Below are 27,083 nucleotides of genomic sequence, written 5' to 3'. Positions count from 1 at the left end.
ACCAGCACCTACAGCTTCTTCCAGAAGGAGGCTCCAGAACCCCCTGCCAAAGGGCAGCTTGGGTGGGGGGGGGGGGGGGTGGGGTTTGATGGCATTGTCAGGGGAGCCCAGGCGCCAAGCGTAGATTCAAAGAGATTGGGAATTCTTTGGAAGCACTCCATGGACTGTCCAAAGAGTAAGGCAAGATCTTAGAAATTTGCCAGCATTTTGACAAGGTGATCCAATTAATCTGAAGACCCACTCTTTCCCTGAATCCCTGCCACCCTTTCCTTCAGTTCTAGTTCAAGGAATCTTTTGCAAGTTGGTGCCTGATCTCTGATGTCCTGTACATGGTTTCTGCAGTCAGCCTTTGGACTCTTCTTGTTTCACTGCTCCTTGGGAAATGGACCAGAAGGTAGTTTAACCTCGACCAGAAAGGAGTAAAACCCCAAAGTCTGCAGACATCGTGCTTGAAGTACAACCACAATGTTGGAGAATCTCAGCAGGTCAAATGACGTACTTTGTATAGCAATGATCAAGATTTATAACCGATGTTTTAGGCTTGAGTCTTTGTGATGTTCAATCAATCATATCAAAATCAGTCAAGGTACCTTGATGAAGAAAGAGACTGGGAGCAGACTGGAGACTCCCTAAACAAAGTCAATTTGAAGATATAATAACTGATACATTTGTTGTTAAGAAATTTATTACTAACATGTATATAAAATTACAAGAGACTGTCAAGAAAAAAGATTTGTATCAATCAAAAATCCGATGGGAGAAAGATTTAAATTTACAAATTCAGGAGGAGATTTGGTCAGAATTATGTTATGAAAGTGTTACGAATACAGTAAATTCTAGGTATCAAATGGTTCCATATAATTTTCGTCATTAGTTGTATTAAACTCCTCATAAGTTAAATTATTCAAATAGGTGTTTTCGATGTGCGAAATAAATAGGGACTTTTTTGCATTCAGTGTGGTCTTGTGAAAAGGTTTTGGAATGAACTGAGTTTATTATTGGGGCAAATTCGGAAGATAAAGAGACCAAAGGATCCAAGAATATTTTTACTTGGGGATATTGAAAAGGATATAAAATTGAAATTGGACAAATATCAAGAAAATTTTTTAAGTATTGCAAAGAAATGTATCACGATATCATGGAAAGATTATAGAGACGTGTTATTTAGTCGATGGTATAATGAGATGGGAAATTGTAAACCTGTGGAAAAAATTACGTATAGTTTAAGGAATCGAGTTGAAAATTTTTATAATATTTGGAAACCATCTATGGATTTTATGGATAATTTTCCGTCCACCTCTTCTATCTTATCCACTCCTCTTAATTAGTAATTTTTAATAACAATTAATGATTGTCTGTGTTTCTTTTACTTTTAGGTGGGAGGGGGGATGGGGAGAAAATATATAAAAGTACTTTTGTTTGGCTGTGAATGTTTTATTAATGCTTTATTCATTTTTTCCTGTAATGATACAAACATATAAATAAAATTTAAAAAAAAAAAAGTTCCTTGATGAAGAGCTCATGCTCGAAACGTTGGTTCTGTAACTTGTCCATAGGAAGGACACTGTTTGGCCTGCTGAGTTTCTGGAGTATTGTATTTTTTTTAACCCCGACCAGACAGAGTGACTCATGTCAACACCCTTTCCTTGTCATAGTCTTTGGGATGGGTCACGGGGAGGGAGGCAGGGCGGTGAAGTGGTTGGGAAGGTGAACTGGTGACTTGTTTCTACCAGGTGTCGAGGGCAGACTTCTTGAGCAGTACTCCTGTGTGCCAAGCCCAGTCTCACCAGGTTCTGAATGCCACCCAGGCCGACCTGATAGATGACGTCTCCCCGCTTTTCCCCAACATCCCCCCGATTGTAAGTATAATGTACCGGGGCAGGTGGATGGGGTCAGTCGTGGCAGTTTCCACCAGGCTCGGCCTGGATCAGAATTTATTGTCATGAACAAGTCACGAGATTTGTTTTGCAGCAGCATTTTAGGGCAACTTACCGGGGCTCAGCCTGAGAAAGGTCAAACTCGGGGTCGGAGGAGGCAGTGAGTCAGTGGCTGGTGTTGGGTGAGAGGAGGAGGAGCCAAGAGACAGCATCGGAGGGTGAGTAGAATAAATAGCTGGACTTACCGGGGCTTGGGCTCAGAAAGGTCAAACTCGGGGTCGGAGGAGGCAGTGAGTCAGTGCCTGGTGTCGGGTGAGAGGAGAAAGAGCCGGGAGTTAATTGGGGTAAATTGGTAAGGGCTAATAAAAGGAGTAGAAAGGGAGGGAGCGGCCAGCGAGGAGCGGCACAGTGAGTGAGTGGCCCAGTGAAGGAGTGGGGTCTTAGGACTTTGGCTCGAGGGACTTCGGTGAGAAGGAGCTACTTGTGTGGGATGGGTATTTACATTAAGAAAGGAGGAAATGGAGTCATTTGAGGTAGTTGAGTGCTCCAATTGTGGGATGTGGGAAGTCGGAGACAGCACAGCCGTTCCTGATGACTACACCTGCAAAAAGTGCATACAATTGCATATAATGAGTGACCGTGTTAGGGAGCTTGAGCTGCAGTTGGATGAACTGAGGATCATAAGGGAAGCAGAGGCAGTGATAGAGAAGAGTTACAGGGAGACAGTCACCCCTAGAAGGCAGGAGTCAGGGAATTGGGTGACTGTGAGGAAAGGAGGGAGAGTGCCAGTGCAGAGTACCCCTGTGGAAGTGCCACTCAGCAACATGTATTCTGCATTGGATACTGCTGGGGGGAACAGCCTATCAGGGATGAGTCGTGGGGGTCAGGTCTCTGGCACAGGGGCTGCTCCTGAGGTTCAGAAGGGAAGGAGAGATAAGAACAGGATACTTGTAGTTGGGGACTCGTTAGTCAGAGGGACAGATAGAAGGTTTGTGGGACGAGATCGGGGATCCAGGTTGGTATGTTGCCTCCCTGGTGCCAGGGTCAGGGATATCTCTGATTGAGTACATAGCATTCTGCAAGGGGAAGGAGAACAGCCAGAAGTTGTGGTCCATGTGGGGACCAATGACTTAGCTAGAAGTGGGGATGAGGTCCTGAAACAGGATTATGTAGAATTGGGTAGGAAGTTTAAAAAACAGGACCTCCAAGGTAGTAATCTCTGGATTGCTGCTGGTGCCATGCGCTAGTGAGGGGAGAAATAGGAGGATGTGGAGGATGAATGCGTGGCTAAAGAGATGGTGCAGGGGGCAAGGGATAAGATTTCTGGATCATTGGGATCTCTTCTGGGGAAGGTCGGACCTGTACAAAAGGGACAGACTCCACTTGAACTGGAGGGGGACCAATGTGCTGGCAAGCAGATTTGCTAGAGCTGTGGGGGAAGGTTTAAACTAGTTTGGCAGGGGGGTGGGGAACAGAGGGTGAGAGCAAAGTCAAGGGAGCATGGCCACCTAGATAAGAATAATAACGATGACAAAGGGAGGATGGAGATTAGGGTAGAAGGTAGAAAAGAGAATGTATGTGAGGGTCATTCTCTGAATTGAATATATCTTTAATGCAAGAAGCATAGTGAACAAGGTAGATGAGCTTAGAGCATGGACAGATACTTGGGGTCATGATATTGTGGCAATTAGTGAGACCTGGCTACAAGAGGGGCAGGACTGGCAACTTAACGTTCCAGGATACATTTGTTTTAGATGTGATAGATCAGGGGATAAAAAAGGAGGAGTTGCTCTGCTTGTTAAGGAGGACATTACTGCCGTGAGGTGGCAAGATGGTCTGGAGGGATCGTCCAGTGAGGCTGTTCGGGTGGAATTGAGGGGTGAAGGAGACATGAGGGTGCTAATAGGGGTGTATTACAGACCACCAAATGGGTCAAGAAAACTAGAGGAAGAAATGTGTAGAGAGATAACGTATATGTGTGAGAATCATAAGGTAGTGATCATGGGAGATTTTAACTTCCCTCACATTGATTGGGATACCCATACAGTTAGAGGGCTGGATGGGCTGGAGTTCGTTAAATGTGTTCAAGATTGTTTTCTAAATCAGTTAGTAGAAGAACCGACTCGGGACGGTGTAATACTGGATCTCCTGTTAGGGAACGAGCTAGGTCAGGTATCAGACATTAATGTTGGAGATCCAATTGGGTCCAGTGATAATAATTCTGTTAGTTTTCGGGTAGTTTTAGGGAAGAGCAAGGAGGGGCCTAAAGTTGAGGTTCTGGATTGGAGAAGAGCAAATTTCGAAAGAATAAGAAGGGATTTGGGGAGTATTGAGTGGGACAGGATATTTTCAGGTGAGGGTGTAAATGAGAAATGGAGGATATTCAAAAAAGAAATTTTGAGGGTACAGAGTAGTTATGTCCCAGTGAGGATCAAAGGAAAGGCTGGAAGTCATAGGGAGGCTTGGTTTTCGAGGATTATTGGAAATTTGGTTAGGAGAAAAAGGGAGGTGTACAGGAGGTATAAAGAGCAGGGAGCTGAGAGTTTGAAGGAGAACTACAAGGAGTGTAGAAGGAATCTTAAAGAAATTAGAAAGGCCAAAAAAAGGCACGAAGCGACTTTGGCTGACAGAGTAAAAATAAATCCAAAGGGTTTCTATAAGTACATTAAAAGTAAAAGATTAGTGAGGGATAAAATTGGACCCCTTGTAGATAGCGAGGGTAAGCTGAGTGAGAAGTCAGAGGAAATGGGGGAAATTTTGAATGATTTCTTTGCCTCGGTATTCACTAGGGAAAAAAATATTGAACCAGTTGAGGTAAAGAAAAATAATGGGGAGGTAATGAAGCATCTAAGGATAACCGAGGAGGCAGTGATGGCTGTGTTGAAAAAGATAAAGGTGGATAAATCTCTGGGACCGGACAAAATATTCCCAAGGACACTCAGGGAGGCTAGTGGACAGATAGTGGGGCCATTAACAGAGATATTTAGGATGTCACTGGCCACGGGGGTGGTACCAAAGGATTGGAGGGTGGCGCATGTGGTTCCGCTGTTTCAGAAAGTGTCTAAATGTAAACCTGGGAATTATAGGCCCGTGAGTCTGACGTCTGTGGTGGGCAAGTTGATGGAAAGTGTTCTGAGGGATGGTATTTACAAATATTTGGAGGTACAGGGATTGATAGGGAGTAATCAGCATGGTTTTGTCAGGGGTAGATCATGCTTGACAAACCTGATTGAGTTCTTCGAGGGGGTGACAAAAGAGGTTGATGAAGGGAAAGTTGTGGATGTTGTCTATTTGGACTTTAGTAAAGCTTTTGACAAAGTTCCCCACAGGAGGTTAGGAAAAAAGGTGGAGGCATTAGGTATAAATGAGGAGGTAGTGAAATGGATTCAGCAATGGTTGGATGGGAGGTGTCAGATAGTGGTAGAAAATTGTTTGTCCAATTGGAGGCCAGTGACTAGTGGAGTTCCTCAGGGATCTGTCCTGGGTCCACTATTATTTCTTATATATATTAACGATCTGGAAGTAGGGGTGGAGAATTGGATAAGCAAGTTTGCGGATGATACAAAGATTGGTGGTGTTGTGGACAGTGAGGAAGCTTACCATAGATTAAAAGGTGATTTAGGAAGGCTGGAGGTGTGGGCTGAGAAATGGCTGATGGAATTTAATACAGATAAGTGTGAGGTGTTACATTTTGGAAAGGCAAATTTAAATCGGTCACATGCATTAAATGGTAGGCTATTGAGACGTGCAGAGCAACAAAGGGATATAGGAGTTGTGGTAAATAGTACCCTCAAGGCTGATACTCAGGTCGATGGTGTGGTGAAGAAGGCATTTGGAATGTTGGCCTTCATAAATCGGAGTATTGAATTCAAGAGTAGGGAGGTTATGAAGAAATTGTACAAGGCATTGGTGAGGCCAAATTTGGAGTACTGTGTGCAGTTTTGGTCACCAAATTATAGGAAAGATATAAACAAAATAGAGAGAGTGCAGAGAAGGTTCACGAGAATGTTGACAGGATTTCAGGGTGAGTTACAGGGAAAGGTTGTGCAGACTGGGGCTTTTTTTCTCTGGAGCGTAGAAGATTGAGAGGGGACTTGATAGAGGTGTTTAAGATTTTAAAAGGGACAGACAGAGTAAATGTGGATTTTATGGAGGGGGTAAAAGTCCATGTCAGCTGCAGGCTCGATTGTGGCTGACAAGTCCGATGCGGGACAGGCAGACACGGTGGCAGCGGTTGCAGGGGAAAATTGGTTGGTTGGGGTTGGGTGTTGGGTTTTTCCTCCTTTGTCTTTTGTCAGTGAGGTGGGCTCTGCGGTCTTCTTCAAAGGAAGTTGCTGGCCGCCGAACTGTGAGGCGCCAAGATGCACGGTTTGAGGCGATATCAGCCCACTGGCGGTGGTCAATGTGGATAGGGTTTTTCAATTAAGAAAGTGGGAGATTCAAACTAGAGGGCATGGTTTAAGATTGAAGGGGGAAAATTATAAGGGGAACATGAAGGGAAATTTCTTTACGCAGAGGGTGGTGGGGATGTGGAATGAGCTTCCAACAGACGTGGTCGAGGCGGGATCATTGGTTACATTTAAGGAAAGACTGGATCGTTACATGGATAGGAGAGGACTGGAGGGGTATGGACCGGGTGCTGGTCAGTGGGACTAGGAGGGTGGGGATTTGTTACGGCATGGACTAGTAGGGCTGAACTGGCCTGTTCTGTACTGTAAGTGGTTATATGGTTTTGCTATAAATTACATTAAAAATGATTAGTACAAAAGAATAGAAAGTGAGACCATGTCTGTGGGTCGATGTCCATTCAGGAATTTGATGGTGGAGGGGAAGATGTTTTTGTAATGTTGGGTGTTCATCTTCAGGCTCCTACACCTCCTTCCTGATGGAAGCAGTGGGAAGAGGGCATAGTCTGGGGGGCGGGGGTCCTTGAGGATAGAGGCTGCTTTCTTCAGACACCGTCTCTGGTCGATTTTCTTGATGGAGTGAAGACTGATGCCCATGATGGTGCTGACCGAGTTCACAACTCCCTGTTGCCCGATCCTGTCCTGTGCATTGGCACCTCCGTACCAGCCAGTGATGCCACCGGTCAGAATGCTTTCCACGGTCCACCTGGAGAAATTTGCAAGAGGTTCTGGTGACATATCGAGTCTCCTCAAACTCCTCATCAAGTATTGCCGCTGGCGAGCGAGTCTTCTTCATGATCACATCGACATGGAGGTTCCAGGACCGATCCTCAGAAATGTTGACACACAGGAATTTGAAGGTGTTTGCCCTCTCCACTGCCGACCCCTCAACAAGGACTGGTTTGTGATCTCCTGATTTCCCCTCCCTGAGTCCATGATCGTCTCCTTGGTTTTGCAGGGCAAGGCTGTTGTGACACCATTCAATGTACCGTACCCTTCCCCATTCCTCACACCTTCCTGATCCCAGAGAAAGGCAGGGTGAATTCTGCCCTCATTTTCTGAAAAAGCTTCTTGCAGAAGGGTCCATAGCTCGGTGAGACAGGGTACCTCCATGGTGCATAGATGTGGAACATGGAGTATAACATGTATGGCTTATAAACATTGGTGTGAAGGTCCAGCAGATGATTAGTCATGTTAGTGCATATTGTTGAGGGAATTGAGGAAGTAAACATTGGCAGCGCTGCCGCTGGTGTGAACCCGCAGAGAATGGACTCAGCGCTCCCCCATGGGGACCAGTCATCCAGTCCGGCAGCCTTCAGTTCCATACGGGCTTTAAACGGCCCCTTAAAGGAGCAAATGGTAGATTCGTTTAAAATCCCGCAATTGTGGGGTCTGCTTGCAAGAAGGCAACACCTATGATTGGCAGCAGCATGAGGGGTTCCAGACTCCGAGGAAGCAAAGGATTGGCACGGGGCACCAGAAAAAGGGAGACCACCTACCCCCCCCCCAGTCTGAGAAGGAGAAGCAGAGGAGGTGATCATGGAGGTGGACCAGTGAGCAGTACTGCGGCTGGAAGATAACACGTGCGGTGGGCCGCTGGAGACGAGGACCCCACGCAGACCATGGGCCGCTGGAGGCGAGGACCCCACGCAGACCATGGGCCGCTGGAGGCGAGGACCCCACGCAGACCATGGGCCGCTGGAGGCGAGGACCCCACGCAGACCATGGGCCGCTGGAGGCGAGGACCCCACGCAGACCATGGGCCGCTGGAGGCGAGGACCCCACGCAGACCATGGGCCGCTGGAGGCGAGGACCCCACGCAGACCATGGGCCGCTGGAGGCGAGGACCCCACGCAGACCATGGGCCGCTGGAGGCGAGGACCCCACGCAGACCATGGGCCGCTGGAGGCGAGGACCCCACGCAGACCATGGGCCGCTGGAGGCGAGGACCCCACGCAGACCATGGGCCGCTGGAGGCGAGGACCCCACGCAGACCATGGGCCGCTGGAGGCGAGGACCCCACGCAGACCATGGGCCGCTGGAGGCGAGGACCCCACGCAGACCATGGGCCGCTGGAGGCGAGGACCCCACGCAGACCATGGGCCGCTGGAGGCGAGGACCCCACGCAGACCATGGGCCGCTGGAGGCGAGGACCCCACGCAGACCATGGGCCGCTGGAGGCGAGGACCCCACGCAGACCATGGGCCGCTGGAGGCGAGGACCCCACGCAGACCATGGGCCGCTGGAGGCGAGGACCCCACGCAGACCATGGGCCGCTGGAGGCGAGGACCCCACGCAGACCATGGGCCGCTGGAGGCGAGGACCCCACGCAGACCATGGGCCGCTGGAGGCGAGGACCCCACGCAGACCATGGGCCGCTGGAGGCGAGGACCCCACGCAGACCATGGGCCGCTGGAGGCGAGGACCCCACGCAGACCATGGGCCGCTGGAGGCGAGGACCCCACGCAGACCATGGGCCGCTGGAGGCGAGGACCCCACGCAGACCATGGGCCGCTGGAGGCGAGGACCCCACGCAGACCATGGGCCGCTGGAGGCGAGGACCCCACGCAGACCATGGGCCGCTGGAGGCGAGGACCCCACGCAGACCATGGGCCGCTGGAGGCGAGGACCCCACGCAGACCATGGGCCGCTGGAGGCGAGGACCCCACGCAGACCATGGGCCGCTGGAGGCGAGGACCCCACGCAGACCATGGGCCGCTGGAGGCGAGGACCCCACGCAGACCATGGGCCGCTGGAGGCGAGGACCCCACGCAGACCATGGGCCGCTGGAGGCGAGGACCCCACGCAGACCATGGGCCGCTGGAGGCGAGGACCCCACGCAGACCATGGGCCGCTGGAGGCGAGGACCCCACGCAGACCATGGGCCGCTGGAGGCGAGGACCCCACGCAGACCATGGGCCGCTGGAGGCGAGGACCCCACGCAGACCATGGGCCGCTGGAGGCGAGGACCCCACGCAGACCATGGGCCGCTGGAGGCGAGGACCCCACGCAGACCATGGGCCGCTGGAGGCGAGGACCCCACGCAGACCATGGGCCGCTGGAGGCGAGGACCCCACGCAGACCATGGGCCGCTGGAGGCGAGGACCCCACGCAGACCATGGGCCGCTGGAGGCGAGGACCCCACGCAGACCATGGGCCGCTGGAGGCGAGGACCCCACGCAGACCATGGGCCGCTGGAGGCGAGGACCCCACGCAGACCATGGGCCGCTGGAGGCGAGGACCCCACGCAGACCATGGGCCGCTGGAGGCTGGGGTACCAGGTATCGGAAACTGGGACGTGAGAGGGTCCCAAGGGTGCTGAAGGGTTCCTGACTGTAGTTCGGACCAGGAGCTCAGACTTCTGATGGTTTGGACTGGACTGTGAGGTTGCGGAAATTACGGAAGCGCTGGAGGTGAATCCACGGACACTCGGCGACTCTTTTGTTTCTCTTTCTCTGACTGTAAGAGAAGCTTTGGACAATTCCTGCTGATGGTGAATCTATCTGCCTTACAGCAGGTAAAAACAAATTCTGTGTAATGTGACGCTTCTTATTACACAATAATAAATTGAATCTTGAATCCAGGTGTGAGAGGTTACGCTTTGTGCATTGGTGAGACCACATCAGGTGAGCGTCTGCTGTATCGTCTCCTCATTTCCGGAATTGGGGAGCAGTTGGGTGAAAACTTGCTAGAAATTGCAGAAGAATTAACCAGACAACAGGAGTGGCCTCCACGGTGACCCGGAGTGATATCTGAGGTAATTTCATGGAAGCAAATGACAAATTAACAAAATATGAAATCTCATTTATAAAAGTAGCACTGGCGGTGGCGAAAACATGTATCGTGATCACTTGGATGTCCGACTTCCCTCTACTCATAGCACGATGGACTGTGGAAATGAACAGCTGGATACCATGGAAAAAAATCGCATATAACTTAAAGAATAAATATGACCCGTATGTAAAGGTCTGGCAGCCAAACCTGGACCACACAGGGGCCCAGATCCAGTAATAAAAAGGAACAAAAAAGGGTACAAAAGTAACATATATACAAATATGTAGTTTTCCCAACTGTACTCTATATACTTAAAATATATATAAACTCTGATGGTAAACAGATCTGTATATATGGAAGGGGGGGGGGGACTTTGTTGTGTGTGTGAGAAACAGTTTAATATATTGTATATTTAAAATGTTAATATGTATAACTTTTGGTTAAAAAAAATTCAAAAAAAAAATCAGGAACTGGGCTTGTTTAACGTTGAGGAAGGGCTCAGGCCCGAAACCTCAATTTCATGTCTTTACCTCCTGTGGATGCTGCGAGACCGGCGGCGACCTCCAGCACTTTCAACCACCCTCATGGTGACTGCAGGCTTTCGTGTTTCACTCGCTGTTTAAAGATAACAGGTCGCTCATTTAGGTCAAAGAAGTGAAGAAATAATTCCCTTGGAGTGGGTGAGTCTTTGGAATTTTGGAATTTGATTATTTTAAGGCAGGGGCAGACAGGTTCTTGCTGAGGGGTGGAAGATTACCAGGTGATTGTGTTAAATGGCAGCACTGATTTGATGGGCTGAGTGGCCCCTGCTATGCCTCTGCATCTCTGACCCACTTCCCCCACCCCCAGAGATGGCAGCCTTCTGCAATGCCACCTGCAGGCCTGCACTGGGCAAGGTGGATGTCCATCAGTTCTGGCCTAATGATGCTGTCCCTTTTGCAGCCTGGGCTCACTGCCCTTGAGCAGGAGAAGGGCCTGAATTTGGACCCTCTGAAGAATGACAGGGAGGCCTGGTGTCCTGCCAGGCCGTTCTTCACTCCACCGAACTCCACTGACTCATCCAATGGCCCCACACACCATCAGGAGAAGGAGATGGATGCAGGTGGAGCTCACAATTCTTGGCTCGGTGAACAGATCAGACTTGTTTCAAGCTGTGTCAGGGAATCAAGAGTTGGGGCGTTAAGGTGGTATGAAGAAGGGGGGAAATTAACACCACAGACCCAGGGGCACTCTGTCCAAAAGTTCCCATTTCTCCCAGTGAGATGAAGAGCAGAAGGGAAAAGGGACATTGGCCCTTCAATGCTGGAGGGATTGGATTTAAGAGCTGGGAGGATCTGCTGTAACTGTGCATGGTCCTGGTAAGGCCACACCTGGAGAACTGCGTGCAATTCTGGCCTCCTTTACTAGAGGAAAGATGCACTGGCTTTGGAGGTGGTGCAGAGGAGGTTCACCATGTTCATTCCAGAGATGAGGGGTTTGTCTACAAGAAGAGATTACATGTCCTGGACTCTATGGAATTTAGAAGGATGAGGGCGATCTAATAAAATATCTAAATAAAGAGCAGGGATGTGATGTTGAGGCTTTATAAGGCAGTGGTAAGGCCTTCCTCTTGGAGGGGGGCCTACAGTTTGGGGCTCCTTATTTAAGGAAGGATGTGGTGGCATTGGAGAGGGTTCAGAGAAGATTCACAGGAATGATTCCTGGAATGAAAGGATTAACACATGAGGAAAGTTGGACAACTCTTGGGCTGTAAGAACAATGAGGGGGAACTCAGAAGCATTGTGAATGTTGAACGGCTGGACAAAGTAGATGTGACAAAGTTGTTCCTCATGGTGGGGGAGTCTAGGACAAGAAGCTGCAACTTCAGGATTGAAGGGAACCTGTTTGAAACAGAGATGCGGAGGAATTCCTTTTATCAAGAGAGTGGTGAATCCCTGGAATTTTCTACCGTGGGCAGCTGCGGAGGCCGGGTCGTTGGGTGTATTTAAGGCAGAGATTGATGGGTATCTGAATAGTCAGGGTATCAAAAGTTATGGGGAGAAGGCAGGGGAGAGGGAGAATAGATCAACTCATGATGGAATGGTGGAGCCGACTCGATGGGCTGAATGGCCTAATTCTGCTCCTTTATCTTATGAAAGGAATAGATAGGATAAAAGCTGGGGAAGTCACCTCTAGATGCTGAATAGACCAACTAAATTCTTCAGCATTTCAGTGTTTTTACTTTCTCGTTTCTCTAAGTTGTTTCCACTGGCAGGTGAGACATTGCCTCAAGATTCATGGGAGTAGATTTGGGATAGCGATGGGGAACTGGGAGAATTCTCAGCCCCAGTAAGCAGTTCAGGCTGCCTCATTTAATGTATTTAAGACGCAGTGAGATTTTTGAATTGTGGGAGAATTGAGGGCTGTGGGGAACGGATGGGTGATTGGAGCTGAGTCCACGGCTGGATCACCCATGATCTTATTGAATAGAGGCGCAGGCTCGACGGGCCAGATGGCTGACCCCTGCTCCAGTTTCTGTGTCCCTGTTAGCAGGCAGATCCATCACATGATGCCACACAGAGCCCTCTGCCATAAAACAACATTGATGCTGGCAGTGGAAGGAGGAGACAGCAGTCCTAGGGGAAAGGAGGCCTGGAAACCCACCCACCCTCCTTCCCACCTCTGATGGTAGTGGTCAGAGGCTCATCCCATCTAGGGTGAAGTCCCAGCACACAGATGTTGATGTGACTGGGCCTGTAGACATGCGATGGGATACAGGGGGTGGTCTGTGCTGGTGACTGATGTTTGCTTTCTGTATCCCAGGGCATGAAGCTGATGAGAAGAGGCTGCGGAGTGAGTAAACCTCGAGCTGTGGGCCTGCTGAGCACTGATGGGAAGGCGGGAGATGATCCATTGAGAGGTGGCAGGGGGGTGGGGGGGGGAAGAGTTCCTTGGAACTCCGAGCAGGAAGCTGCAGCCAGCAGGTGCCCTGGGTAGCCGAGCAGAGCCCTGGTTGGGATGTCATTATCTGTTTTCATGCCCATGATACGGCGGAGAGGAGAACCTGCCTTCCTTTCCCTGGCCCAGCCCGCCCTGGCCTCCCTGCGACTTTGCTGCCGGTGAGTTGTCCTGATTCTGTTGGGATGAACCAGGGGCGTGGGTGTCACCCAGTTCAGCGGGAGTGTCACAAGTTCAGCAAGGGTGGGGGTGTGGGTGTCACCTTGTTCAGCAAGGATGGGGGTGGGGGCGTCACCAGTTCAGCAAGGGTGGGGGTGTAGGTGTCACCTTGTTCACCAAGGGGTTGGGGGTGTCACCCTGTTCATCAAGGGTGGGGGCAGGGTATCACCTTGTTCAGCAAGGTGTGCAGTAAATTCACTGACGGAAAATTCAATGAGCTTTTTAATTTTTAATGACCAATTAACACCTAATTAAAATATTGATTAAAGGACACTTCAAAATTCATTAACAATTAAAATGATATGTTTTGAGCAAATGTCTCTTAAAGATGTTTTGACTGATCAGGTTACTTCCAGATTCATTAAAAATTAAAATGAGCTATTATGCTAATAGGAAGGTTTAGGCAAAATCTGTGTCTGTTCTATATCCTTGTTTCAGACCATGTGCTTGAAGTCCTCCCATCAGGCATTGAGGAAAATGAAAGAAGCAACCTCTTTGTTTTGTGTTGGGGAAAACCCGCTTGGAGGCTTTAATCATGGTTAACTGGGTTGAAGATTGAAGAAGGATCAAATCTTTTGATGCTTTCCAATGAAGCCCAATAGATTGGTCGGATGTTAAACCATTCATGAATTAAATGTTATCTTCTAAACCATGCAGTGTGCATCACTGATTGAAAAGCACCAACGCTGATCGCCTACCAGTGTTTGCTTTTGAAGATTTCGTGATGTTGTGGCGAAGACTAATGCGATTTTCATAATTTCCTGTGTCAAAATATATAAACTTCGCTAGTCGGCAGTTTTGTGTAGTCTCATTGGAGTGCTACTGATACCATGTAGCCCAGTACTACCTGTCGCACGGTCAGGTGGTCGTGCGGAGGGGGGGTCGACTCCCTGCAGGATGAAAAACAAGGCCTGTCAAAGGGTGGACCAACCCTCTGGTAGGGTCAACGGCCATCGAGCAAACATGTGCCATGAAGCTTGGTCTGGCCATTCACTGCCACACAACCTCCCTCCACCACCCCCCCCAGCCATTTTGGGCCTCACCATGCCATTGGATCTGAGAGGGGATGTCGAGAGGTTGGGTTTGGACCTGTGCAACCTCCTACTCACCTAAATTCATTCACGCACATGCTGCTCCTTTCAGATGGGTGGGATATTCTCATAACAACCCCACCAACTGCCTGAAAGGAACATCATCACCCTATGGGATGGGAGCCAGAAGGAATCTTGAGGAAAAACAATGTCTGTGAAAGGTTGGAATGACCGGCCCTGTGTGGTTCCTGCTTCACGCGTTTCTCATTGTTCTTCAGATGTTTTCTACACCAGGAAACTTCCCAACGGCTGCTTGACTATGTGGAGAATTGGTTGTTTCTGTACCTTCTGGCAAATCATTTCACAAACACTTGCTGCTTCGACACTTCCGGCATCTGCGTGGCAATTGTCCTCATTTGAATAATTATAGATACTCGAGGCCAACATTTACTTTTCTGATATTGGCCACAATTCCAATGAATTGTATCGTGATTTTGCGATTCTTTGTGGTACCAGTGACCTTTCTTGGACTCAACAAAATGAAGCACCATTTCTTTAATGTTGGCAGTGGATGAGTCAAAAGGAGTAACCTGTCAAATTCAGCTGTTAATAAACAATGTTTAGGTTGGTTTAGCTGGTTGATTCAATTATTGGTGAATTCTCCTGTGAATTTGATGGTCGCTGGCTTTTCCGTCGGTGAATTTGATGGCGAATTTTTGTCAGTAAAATTTCTATGGTGAATTGATTTTGGTGAAGTTACCTGGAAACAATCAGCAAGGGTGGGGGTGACCAGCTGCAGCAGACCTGCAGGCCTCGCTGAACAGGGTGGTGGGAGGGGGGCGGGGAGCCTCTTCAGAATTACACCCAGTATGTGCTGCTGTGCTGCCTGAGGTAGTGTAATGTGAGGGGCCGTTCCGGCGCGCGGCCGGCCCGGTCAGAGCCCCGGCTCGCGGCCGGCCCAGGTCCCGGCCCCGGCGCGCGGCCGGCCCAGGTCCCGGCCCCGGCGCGCGGCCGGCCCAGGTCCGGGCCCCGGCGCGCGGCCGGCCCAGGTCCCGGCCCCGGCGCGCGGCCGGCCCAGGTCCCGGCCCCGGCGCGCGGCCGTCCCAGGTCCCGGCCCCGGCGCGCGGCCGTCCCAGGTCCCGGCCCCGGCGCGCGGCCGTCCCAGGTCCCGGCCCCGGCGCGCGGCCGGCCCAGGTCCCGGCCCCGGCGCGCGGCCGGCCCAGGTCCCGGCCCCGGCGCGCGGCCGGCCCAGGTCCCGGCCCCGGCGCGCGGCCGGCCCAGGTCCCGGCCCCGGCGCGCGGCCGGCCCAGGTCCCGGCCCCGGCGCGCGGCCGGCCCAGGTCCCGGCCCCGGCGCGCGGCCGGCCCAGGTCCCGGCCCCGGCGCGCGGCCGGCCCAGGTCCCGGCCCCGGCGCGCGGCCGGCCCAGGTCCCGGCCCCGGCGCGCGGCCGGCCCAGGTCCGAGCCCGTGTAGCAGACAGATGATGTTTCCTTCTTTGTGCCCTGCAGCTTGTCCCAGTCCTCGCTGGGATCACACCTTGTGCCTCAGTGACCCTGACACAGCCATTCTGATTGGAGGAGAGGGACCACAGAACCACTACTGTAAGGATGGCGTGTGGAAGCTGGAGATTGGTGAGTGAGATCACCTCTAGATTGGAATCGGGGAATTGATCACAAAGGAAGAGGGCATGAGTGTGCTTGCCAGAAACAGGCCAGTTTAATTCCATTTCCTTGCTCATTGTCTGTGATCGTGGTGGTGATGGCTCTTCTAGCACAGCTTAAATGTGGGCAGGGTTCTTGCCCCCTCCCCTTGGGCAATGTGGACCAGACCCCACCAGCTGTTGCCAGAAATAATTCTTTCTCTGAGGAAGTGTGCCCCTGAATTTAAATTTAGTACAGTAGCAGACCCTCCTGGCCCAGGAGCTCGTGCTGCCAAAATCTCCCAATTAACCTAAAATCCCCGCCACCTCAACATTTTGAAGGGTGGGAGGAAACTCGTGCAGACACGGGGAGAACAGTGGTGCATTTGAACCCTGGTCACTGTAGCAGCGTTGCGCCAACTGCAACACTGACCGTGTGCTGACCTTCCCACTGTCTACTCCTCAACGGACTGTCCCCTCCGTCTCCCTTGTTCCAAAGAACCAATTCCAACCTGGACAGTCTTCAGTGCAAAGCTGTGGGCCATGAGTGGAGATGTGGAATCAGGCAGGTAGAGGGAAAACACGAAAGTCTGCAGACACCATGGCTGAATGCTGGAGAAACTCAGCAGGTGAAACAGTGTCCTTTATATAGCACTTGAAGAACTGTACTTCGAATAAAAACACGATGCTGGTTGCCTCATTATAGGAAAGATGTGGAACTGTTGGAGAGGGTGCAGAGGAGAGTTACCAGGATGCTACCTGGTTTAGAGAGTGTGCATTATGAGAAAGATTAAGGGAGCTGGGGCTTTGGAGAGAAGGAGGGTGAGAGGAGACATGATGGAGGTGGGCAAGGTATTGGAGGAATAGATAGAGGGGATGGCCAGCGCCTCCTTCCCAGGGCACCACTGCTCAATACAAGAGGGCATGGCTTTAAGGTCATGGGTGGGAGGTTCAGGGGGATATTAGAGGAAAGGTTTTTATCCAGAGAGTGGTTGGTGCATGGAGTGCATGACCTGGGTCAGTGGTGGAGGCAGGTACATTGGGGAAATTAAAGAGATGACTGGAAAAGAATATGGTGGAATTTAAAGTGGCTGGTGATGTGGGAGACAGAGGCTAAGGGTCAGCACAACATTGTGGGCTGAAGGGCCTGGACCGTGCTGTACTGTTCTATGTTCAAAGATAAAGATACATAATGAAAGTTTCTGGCTGGAGCCCTTCATCAAGGTCTGAGCGAAATGTAGGCAATTGGGCGCCTGCCGACATTTTCCTACACCTTGGTGAAGGGCTCCAGCCCGAATCGCTGGTTCTGTATCTTTGCTCTATTAAGTCCAATGTTTGACCTGCTGAGTTTCTCCAGCATCGTGTTTTTATTCAACGTGGCAGGTCGTGGGGTGAATTACTCCTTGTGTGCTATAAATTGAACGGGCACTTGACTGAGGTCACTGATGACCTCTCCAGTCTTGTCACCTGTGCTGAATACGGAAAATTGCACATCTGTGACTGGTCCAAACTCTGTCGTCTACCCATCCCTGACTGAAAATCTGGTTCCCTCTTCACCCTGTGCTGACCAATCCCCACTACCTCACACGCCCACCCTCCCCACCCCACACTGGCAGGGGTGGTCAAATGGTCTTGGGTGTAGGCCACATAGAGAACAATACAAGGAGTCATGAGCCAAGCAATGTTAGGCCCAGCCAACGGCTCATTTAACAGGCTGTTTAAAGCCTGTACTGAGCTGACCGCAGTTGGACTGGGCAGTTGGACCTGACGGGGGAGTGCTGAGACTTTGGTTCCCGCTCTCTGTGGGTCCGCGCCAATGAAAGCACTGCTTTTTTCCCACAAACATGACACTTTAAAATGGACATCGGACTACAGTTTGCCTGGGGTCTGTAGTTTGGCCACCCCGTCATAAGGCAGAGAAGCAGAAATAGGCCATTCAGCCCATCGAGTCTCCCCTGCCATTCACTATTGAGCTGACCCATTTCCCTACTCATCCCCACTGTCCAGCCTTCGCCCCATAACCTTTGATGCCCTGGCTAATCAAGAACCTATCAATCTCTCCCTTAAATACACCCAATGACTCGGCCTTCACAACCGCCTGTGACACAAATCGCACAGATTCACCGCTGTCTGGTTGAAGAAATTTCTCTGTATCTCTAAGTCTGTGGTTCCCAACTTTTTTTTATGCCCTGCACCCCTAAAAAATTTTAATGTTCTCGCACCCCTTAAAGTAATTATTTAAGAATAAAGGTGAAGGTGACAAAAAAATTTGTATAATCAATTTTTAATAATATATGAAAAAAAAATGAAACATATGGAAAAGAAAAAATATTACAACAAATTAAAAGTTGCATAAACCCTACAAAAAAATTTCATTCGTGCATGAAATTTCTTTAAAAAAAATTAAAGAATTAATGTTCAAATGTTCATAAGCCAATTTAAATTTAATGACTCCTTTGTTCGTTTATTGCTTAAGAGTTTTTCAAAATGTGGCACTTTGTTACTGATAGCAGTCCGCGTGTCTGCCTGTGCACCCAAGCAATTTCGAGATTTTGTCTTGATTGACAAAAGGGCACGAAATCCAGAATCGTGTCAGTATGTCGTTGTGAATGGGATGAGCAGAGTTGGTGCTTTTTCACAAAGTCTTGGAAATATGTCCATTGCCCAACACCAATATTGTTCCAAAGTTTTGCTTTCAAACTGCATTTCAAGAACACTATTTGTGTGCAGTTCAAGAAGATCTTCCTTCAGCTCTTCATCATCTGACATATTATCCAAATTGAAGAAGTATGGATTTACAATCCATTCTTCAGAAGTTTCCAGTTCTCCTCCTCCAAAATATCCATCAAATGACAAAAAAAATTTGTATAATCAATTTTTAATAATGTATGAAAAAAAAATGAAACATATGGAAAAGAAAAAATATTACAACAAATTAAAAGGCATAAACCCTACAAAAAAATTTTGTATTTCCAAATGATCCACAATTTCTTCACACACACTTGGAATTAGGGACTCGTCGTCACCAACCATTTCTTCAAGTGATGGAAAATTTGAAAGATTCCCTCTTTTAACTCGTCGACCCCAAAGATGTAACTTTTTGAAAGCATTTAATTTTTCGCAGCATTTCAATATGTTTCTGTTTTTCGCTTGAATAGATACACTCAGGTCATTCATACAAGTAAAATATCACTCAAATAGGCTAGCATTTGGTTGAATTCTTGTGATTCCATTTCTCTGGGCAGATCATAGTCACGTTCCTTCAGAAAAGCTTTGAATTCTTCTTGAGTTCGAAGAAGTGCGTTAAAGCTCTCCAACGTGACAGCCAGCGGACTTCTGTGTGGAAAACCAATACTGAATGCTCACTTCCAAAATCTTCACAAAGTGACTTGAAGAGGCGGTGGTTCAGAGCACGACCCCTAATCCAGTTGATGGTCTTCACAGAAGTGTCAAGGACCTTTTTCAACTTTGGAGGCAATGTTTTTGATGCCAAAGCATATCGATGAAGAAAACAGTGGTTACCTTGCAAGTGTGGAATTTCTTGTTTCGTCAGTGCAAAAAATCCTGATTTATTTCCTAACATAGCAGGGGCACCGTCGGTACACACTGAACCAATAATTTGGATATCTAAATCATATTTCGCAAAGAAATCCTTCACACACTGGAAGACATCTTTTCCTTTTGTGGTTGTTTTCAGATCTTCACAGAACAGGAAATCTTCCATTATGACACCATCTTGGACATAGCTCACTAATGCGATGAGTTGACTGCAACTTGCAACCTCAGTTGTTTCGTCCAACTGGAGAGAGATTTTCAAGGGACTAACCCTGATATCTGTGATAACTTGGTCCAAAATGTCCAAACTCAAATCACCAATTCGGCTCTGAATAACATTATTTGATAACGGCACTAATTTAAGCTTGTTTGAGTCTTCTTTTCCCTAAACAATTGTTGCCATTTCTAATGCACACGGTTTTATTACCTCTTCTGCAATTGTATGGGGCTTCTTGGATTTGGCTAGTTTATACCCCACGTGGTATGAAGCCATCAGCAGTGGTTTGTCAACAGATATAAAACCTAATTTTGGAAGGGTTGCTCGAGAATCAAAGTGGGCCCTTTTAGCATTCAATGATCCAACATCATGGCCTGCAACATCTGCTCCACCATGCTGATTGTTGAAGTGTTCCTGCAGCTTAGATGGCTTCAAATTTGCGTTTGAAAAGACATGCACTGGGGTTTTTGCAGATCCTCAGTTGTTCTGGTGCAAGTGAAACCAAACTGCACATAATCATCCATTTCCTTTTCTTTGACATAATGAAGGGTTAATTAATAATTTACATAACACAAATAAATAATAAGAAATAAAAATTGAATGTAATTCACTACGAAACAACAAGTTTGGTCCCCATTTTAAATGTCCCGATTTAAAAAAAAAAGTTATCAGGTGATGCCATTTAAAACAGCGTGTCGAAACGCACTAAAATTCGTAGAGAATCTCATTCTATTGAATAGAGAAAAAAGAGGACATCCCCATCTTTAATTTGGACTTTTTTAAAAAAATCGATATTTTTACCTTGAATATATAGGACAGTACCCTTAATATAAACAAAAAAAATGAAATGCTATCTCGCACTCCTGGTTGGGAAACCCTGCTCTAAGTGGACAACCTTTAATCCTGCTCTCTTGTCCTGGACTCTCCCACCGTGGGAAACAACCTTTCTACATCTACTCTGTCCACGCCTTTCAACATTCAAAATATTTCAGTGAGATCCCCCTTCATTCTCCCAAATTCCAATGTTGTCAAACACTCCTCATGTGATAACCCTTTCATGTCCAGAATCATCCTTGATAACCTCCTCTGAACCCTTCTTTCTTAAATCCCCTTACAGTCGGAAAAAGTAAAACATTTCATGTATGTTACATTCAATAATGGAACCTTTACTTTAAAACTGCTCACAATACTCCAAGTGAAAGGGGAAATATTTAGGGGGAACATGATGCAGAGAGTGATGGGGGTGTGGAACGAGCTGCCCGCTGAAGTGGTGAATGATTCAATGATCAGATTTCCGATTTATTGACAGAGAACATATACAACGTTCACACACAACTCTGAGATTCCTTTCTCCTGCGGGTGTGGCAGAATCAGCACTTATTGGTAGTCAGTCGGGCTCAATTTTAACAATTAAGTAGAATTTGGACAGGTACATGGAGGGGAGAGGTATGGAGGGCTACGGACTGGGTGCAGGTCAGTGGGACTAGGCAGAAAAATGGTTCAGCACAGACTAGAAGGGCTGAAGGGGCCTGTTTCTGTGCAGTAATGTTCTGTGATTCTATGAGGCCTTGGAAAACCTCAACATCACATATGCTGGCATGTAGGATTACCTGAAACGTCAAAATTTCACCGTAAAATCAAGGTCGTTCTATATGTTGGGTCTAAAATCCATACCTTGATGGCGAAGTCTCAACACTGCCGCCACATTCCAGTTGGCTCAGATGCTATTTTGTGAATGTCCTGTTAGTTATTTGTGAAGTCTCAGTGCTCCTCTGCGAGGTCCATCTGCCCAGTCCGACTGCCGTCGGCTCTGTACAGGCTTTAAACAGCCAATTACAGAAGCTGACCATAGTTTATTTTAAAATATCCAAATAAAATTGAAACATTTTGCATTGTAATTTATTATTAAAATATTGTGATTTGCTTTTAACAGCATCCACTGTAAGTGCCAGATTTTTTTGGGGGGGTCGCTCAAGATCTACATCTTGGGAGGAAATTCCAGGGCTGTCCTATACAACGGAATATATGGTATATCCCATTCTTGAAATGAACGTCAGCATTGTATTTGCCTTCTTCACCACCAACTCAACCTGCAAGTTTCCCTTCAGGCCGTCCTGCATGAGGACTCCCAGGCCCCTTTGCATCTGGGGATTTTCAGTTTTCTCCCCATTTAGAAAATAGTCTATATGTTTATTTCTTCCACCAAAGTGCATGACTGGACTTTCTGACATTATATTTCATTTTCCACTTCCCTGCCTATTCTCCGAATCTGTCTGTCCATCTGCAGCTTTCGTGTTACCTCAACCAATCTTTGTATCATCTGGTTGGATGCAAAGTGCATTTTCACCATCACTCCCCTTCTCTCTTCAAACAACATTCATGTAACCTGTAATGGATCTGTGTTAATATTAATCCTTTGTTTAATGTTAAAACTAGATTTTATCTCCATATAGCTTAATGGGTAAGTTTGTGTGGACAGGTCTCATTTACATGTTAATAAGTAAGTTTGGGTGGACACTGCTCATTTACATAAGTTGATAAGCAGGTTTGGGTGGGCACGGCTCATTTACATAAGTTAATAAGCAGATTTGTGTGGACAGGGCTCATTTACATGTTAATAAGCAAGTTTGGGTGGACAGGGCTTATTTACATAAGTTAATAAGCAAGTTTGGGTGGACTGGGCTCATTTACATTCTACAGAGACATGGTTCATTGTTGACCAGCACAAAGACAACATAGCATGTTGGTTCTTTGAGTCCAAGACAGAAGGCAGTTTGAGACAAAAGTGGCTACTGATTGAAGTTGGAGTCAGAAGATGAAAGGATTTATGATGGTTTTTGAGAGATTGGAAAGAATAGGTGTTATTTCAGAATCACCTGTATAAATGCACGGCCATTTTGTTGGTAAAATCCAGACCCCTTGGAACCAGAAGAGAACTGACAAAGTTAATTACTTTGATTCTCTGAGTAAGTGGACATAAATGCATTTAGCACATCTGTGTCAAAAGCTTCAGACAGAAATTATGTCATGTACATGTGAGCAGAAGGATTTGCAAGAAGTACATGATCAAAATGGGAGACAGTTCAGTTTAAAGAAACGCAATATTCAGTTAAGATGCAGAACTGAGCAGCAGCCACGTTTCCTGGAAAAGGGAAAAGCTGTTTGTTACTTCTAACAAAATGGGGCCACAGGACAAGATGAAAACAGTAATTCAGAAATGCAGCTGCTCTTCATCAACTACAACGCAGCCTTTAATCCCATTATTCCCTCAAGTGCTGATCAAGAAGCTAGAAACTCTGGGCCTCTGTACCCCACTCTGCAACTGGATCCTTGACGTTCTCATTAGAAGACCACAGTCAGTATGAACTGGAAACAACGTCTCCTCCTCACTGATTATCAACACAGGCGCACCCCAAGGATGCATTATACACCCATCACTGTGTGGCCAGACACAATTCCAATGCCATCTACAAGTTTGTCGATGACACCACAGTTGTCGGCAGAATCACAAACAGCCAGGAGGAAGCGTCCAGGAGGGCGAGAGATCAGCTCATTGGATGGTGTAACGACAATAACCTTGCGCTCATCGTCAGCAAAACCAAGGAGATGATTGTGGACTTCAGGAGAAAGTCAGGGGAACACGACCCAGTCCTCATCGAGGGCTCAGTAATTCCTGGGTGTCCACATCTCCGAGGATCTGTCCCGGAGCCTCCACATTGATTCAATCACAAAGAAGGCTCACCAGCGGCTCTACTTTGTGAGGTGTCTGAGGAGACTCGGTATGTCACCGAAAACTCGCATGAACTTCTATTGGTGTACTTCTGGCTGGTTGCGTCGCTGCCTGATACAGACGCACCAACTCTCAGGACAAGAATAAACTCCAGAGGCCTGCGACATCACAGACACCATCGAGGACATCTACATGAGGCGATGTCTTAAAAAAGCAGCCTCTATCATTCAGGCCATCCCCTCTTCACTCTGCTACCATCGGAAAAAGGTACAGGAGCCTAAAGATGAGCACTCAACGGCACAAGGACAGCTTCTCCATTGCCATCAGATTCCTGAGTGATCAATGAACCAAAGACATGGCTGTATTTTTCATGCAGTATTTTTGTTATTTTACTTTATTATTTATTGTTATAAGATGGTTTATAATATGAATGTTTTGCTCTATGAAGCTCCTGCAAACCAATGAATTTCATGACTTGTTCGAGACAATAAATTCTGATTCTGATGTAGATTTAAAAAGCGAAGCCCATTTCTGACTGTCTCTTTAAGAAGAAGAGGGCAGTTTCATTGTTTGGGAACTTAGATTCCAAAAATCTTCATTCAAAAGAAGAAGATCTGACCCTGGAAAGACAGGGTTTGTAATTATTCTATTCACAGGAGATACATTTGTGGCCCAGAAGATGGGCACTTCTGTTTGAAGAATATCTTTCAAGGACAACTCACTGAAGGAGTTGTGAGTTTAATGAGAGCTGAAAATATGATGTTTAAAAGTGCTTTATAATTATTTCTGAACTGAAAATTTAAGACCTTCAGGCAAGACCAAAATAATGCTGGTTTTAAAATGGACTTTACACACACATATTTATATTTGTTAAGTTTAGAGATAAATAAAAACTATTATTTTGAAGTGACCCTTCGCTGTTCCTGTGTTTAGTGCGAACAAAGGTCCTTTAATCACAAACAAAATTAAAAGGATTGTTAGTTTGTAACAATCCACTTTGAGCTGGAGCAGGGGGAGTGTGGAGATGTTGGAAGAGATTTTGGAAGACAGGAGGGGCAGGGTCGTGGAGAGACTGGAAAATGAGGAGTTTGTTATGGTTCCTGCTCTCTCCCTGGCTTGTCCTTTCCACTTCTCCCTTGTCGTTTTCATGGATTTCAAAATGAATGACCTCTGTCTTTGACCTCTGTCTTTCTGTGCAGACAACGGTGACATCTTTTGGTTTCCCTTGGAAATGACTTCCACACTGACGATCCCTGTCCCACAGTGCGTCCGCGGGCACTCAGCTACCTACGACCCTGACACCAAGCGGATTTACATCTTTGGGGGGAAGAAAGATGAAGAATGTTTCAATCGTGTTTACATCCTGGACACCTTGACCTGGAAGTGGTCGTTTGTGATTGTAAGTGGCTGTTTGGATGACAGGAATGGGAGGTTGTTCAGCTGCTGGGGCCTGTTGCCTGGTAGCAGGAGGCTCCCTGAGGCAGTGAGGCATAACTCTTCGCCACCTCGACTCCACCTGTAATCTCCACCCCATCTCCAAATCCATCAAAAAGCCCCAGGCATTGGAAATATGAAATGATATCAAAGTGCCAGCGATACACTGAAGGTTAGACAGTGTCTGTGGAGGTGGGTGGGGGAAGGATGCCAATCGATGATCAGAGCTTGGACTGAACTGGTTGCAGAGAATGAGGGGTAGTTAGAGAGAGCAAAGGAATGCACTGAGATTCTCACTGCAGCGACACAGGTACATTAAATACTCGAACAGTCAGTACATGTTCACAAGAAAAAGGAACAGAAGCAGGCCATTTGGCCCATCGAGTCTGCTCCGTGAAACCTCCCTGAGCTAAACTGTTCTCGCATCTTGTTCCAAGTTCTGGCCTTGTCCCCATATCCCATGATGCCCTGACTAATTAGATACCTATCAATTTCACCAATGATCGGGCCTCCACAGCTGGATGTGGCAATGAATTCCACAAATCTGCGACCCTCTGGCTGAAGAATTTCTCTTCAGCTCTGTTGAAAATTGGTACTTTTTAAGACTGCCCTCTTGTCCTGGAATTACCTAACAGGGGAAACATCTTATTCACATCCACTCTGTCCAGTCCATTCCTTATTCGAAAGGTTTCTATGAGATCCCTCTCATTCTTCTATATTCTAATGGCCCCACAAGGGGCCAAAGGGATGATAAATATTCACAGTTACAGTTGGTGCAAAAACATGTTTTTTTTACCTTTTAAATTTGTATTTTAACTTTAGACATACAGCATGGTAACAGGCCCTTCTGACGCATGAGTCCGTGCCGCCCAATTAACCTACACCCCGGTAGTTTTGAATGGTGGGAGGAAGCCCACGCAGACACGGGGAGAACATACAAACTCCTTATTGACAGCACTGGATTCAAACTCCGGTCCCAATCGCTGGCACTGTAACAGCATTGGGCTCACCGCGACACCAACCATGTCACCCAATGTTACAATAGTGCCAACAGATCTTTGGTCCTGGGGGTGTCTGTGATGGGGTGGGGGCTGGGGGATTGGGTGATATAAGAGGCGATGGTGGTGCTGGCTAAGAGATGCTGGTAAAGACTGGTTAATTATTAAAAATCAGCCCATCAGTAGATTTGGGGGGGGGGGGGGGGTGGTTTGGGCCAGTTCCATGTGTGTGTGGATTGTTTCCCAGCATGCCTCAAATTTTAGTCCCCCAGCACCACTCCCCTTCCCCCACCCTCCTGGATCTCTAGGGAACAGTTTCTCCCTTCATTTTATCCTGTAGCCCCTTGACGAGGTCTCTCAAGGAACTCGAACCAGTTGGTGTGACTGGACCATGTGGTTTCACTGGGCAGCCTGGCGCCTTATGATCCTGCCTGGGTCACAACAGGGTATGGACCAAATCAGGTTCACCATCGTGAGCAAGTCACAAAATTTGTTGTTTTGCGCATTACAGGTGAAAAATTGCTATAAAACACCATTCTGTAAATGCACGATTTAAATAAATAAATAAATTGATGCAAAAGAAGAGAAAATGAGGTTGTGTCTGGGGGTCACTGTCCCTTCAGGGATCTGACGGCGGAGGGGAAGAAGCTGTCCTTGTGCTGCTGGCTCCTGCACCTCCTTCCTGATGGAAGCAGTGTGAAGAGGGCATGGTCTGGGGGGTGGGGGTCCTTGAGGGTAGAGGCTGCTTTCTGGAGACACCCCCTCTTGCAGATGTCCTGGATGGAGTGAAGACTGGTGACCGTGATGGCGTTGGCCGAGTTCACCACTCTCTGTAGCCTGTTCCTGTCCTGTGTATTGGCACCTCCGTACCAGGCAGTGACCAGTCAGGACACTCTCCACGGTCCACCTGGAGAAATCCCCTCAAACTCCTCATGAAGTTTATCTGCTGGTCAGCCTTCATGATCGAGGATCTGTCCAGCTTCAGCTGATAATCCTTGTCCTTGTTCTGCCTCATCCCCTTTGTACTCCACGACCTGAAATGAGGATGCCATCTTGTACCTGTCCTCCGGCATTTGTGGTTTCTTTCCAAGTCCAGAATCTTTTTGCCAGCCAGTGTGTTGATACTTAGCAAGTACAATAAAAACCCCGATATCTGGAATTCCAGCAACTGGCAAAAAAAAGAATTTTTTAAAAATGTAGACATATAGCATGGTAACAGGCCATTTCACCCCTCGTGTCCATGCTGCCCAATTTAAACCCCATTAACC

The 27,083-nt window shown here is 47.8% G+C and overlaps 1 protein-coding gene across 2 annotated transcripts in view; it reads left to right on the top strand.

Moving 5' to 3' along the window:
* Positions 1 to 27,083, top strand: part of LOC138753177 (rab9 effector protein with kelch motifs) — a 55,433-nt gene that overhangs the window by 15,165 nt on the left and 13,185 nt on the right. The window contains exons 4-8 of one of the 2 annotated variants that reach the window (XM_069915808.1): positions 1,734 to 1,859; positions 11,000 to 11,159; positions 12,860 to 12,889; positions 15,751 to 15,873; positions 24,583 to 24,782. In XM_069915808.1, coding sequence (XP_069771909.1) covers positions 1,734 to 1,859; positions 11,000 to 11,159; positions 12,860 to 12,889; positions 15,751 to 15,873; positions 24,583 to 24,782 — 639 coding nt within the window. The remainder of the gene's footprint in view (positions 1 to 1,733; positions 1,860 to 10,999; positions 11,160 to 12,859; positions 12,890 to 15,750; positions 15,874 to 24,582; positions 24,783 to 27,083) is intronic. The other variant, XM_069915809.1, reaches the window with a different exon arrangement.

Source organism: Narcine bancroftii, chromosome 2 (assembly GCF_036971445.1).
Source record: "Narcine bancroftii isolate sNarBan1 chromosome 2, sNarBan1.hap1, whole genome shotgun sequence".
Lineage (NCBI taxonomy): Eukaryota > Metazoa > Chordata > Chondrichthyes > Torpediniformes > Narcinidae > Narcine > Narcine bancroftii.
This window is presented reverse-complemented; position numbering and strand designations above follow the sequence as displayed.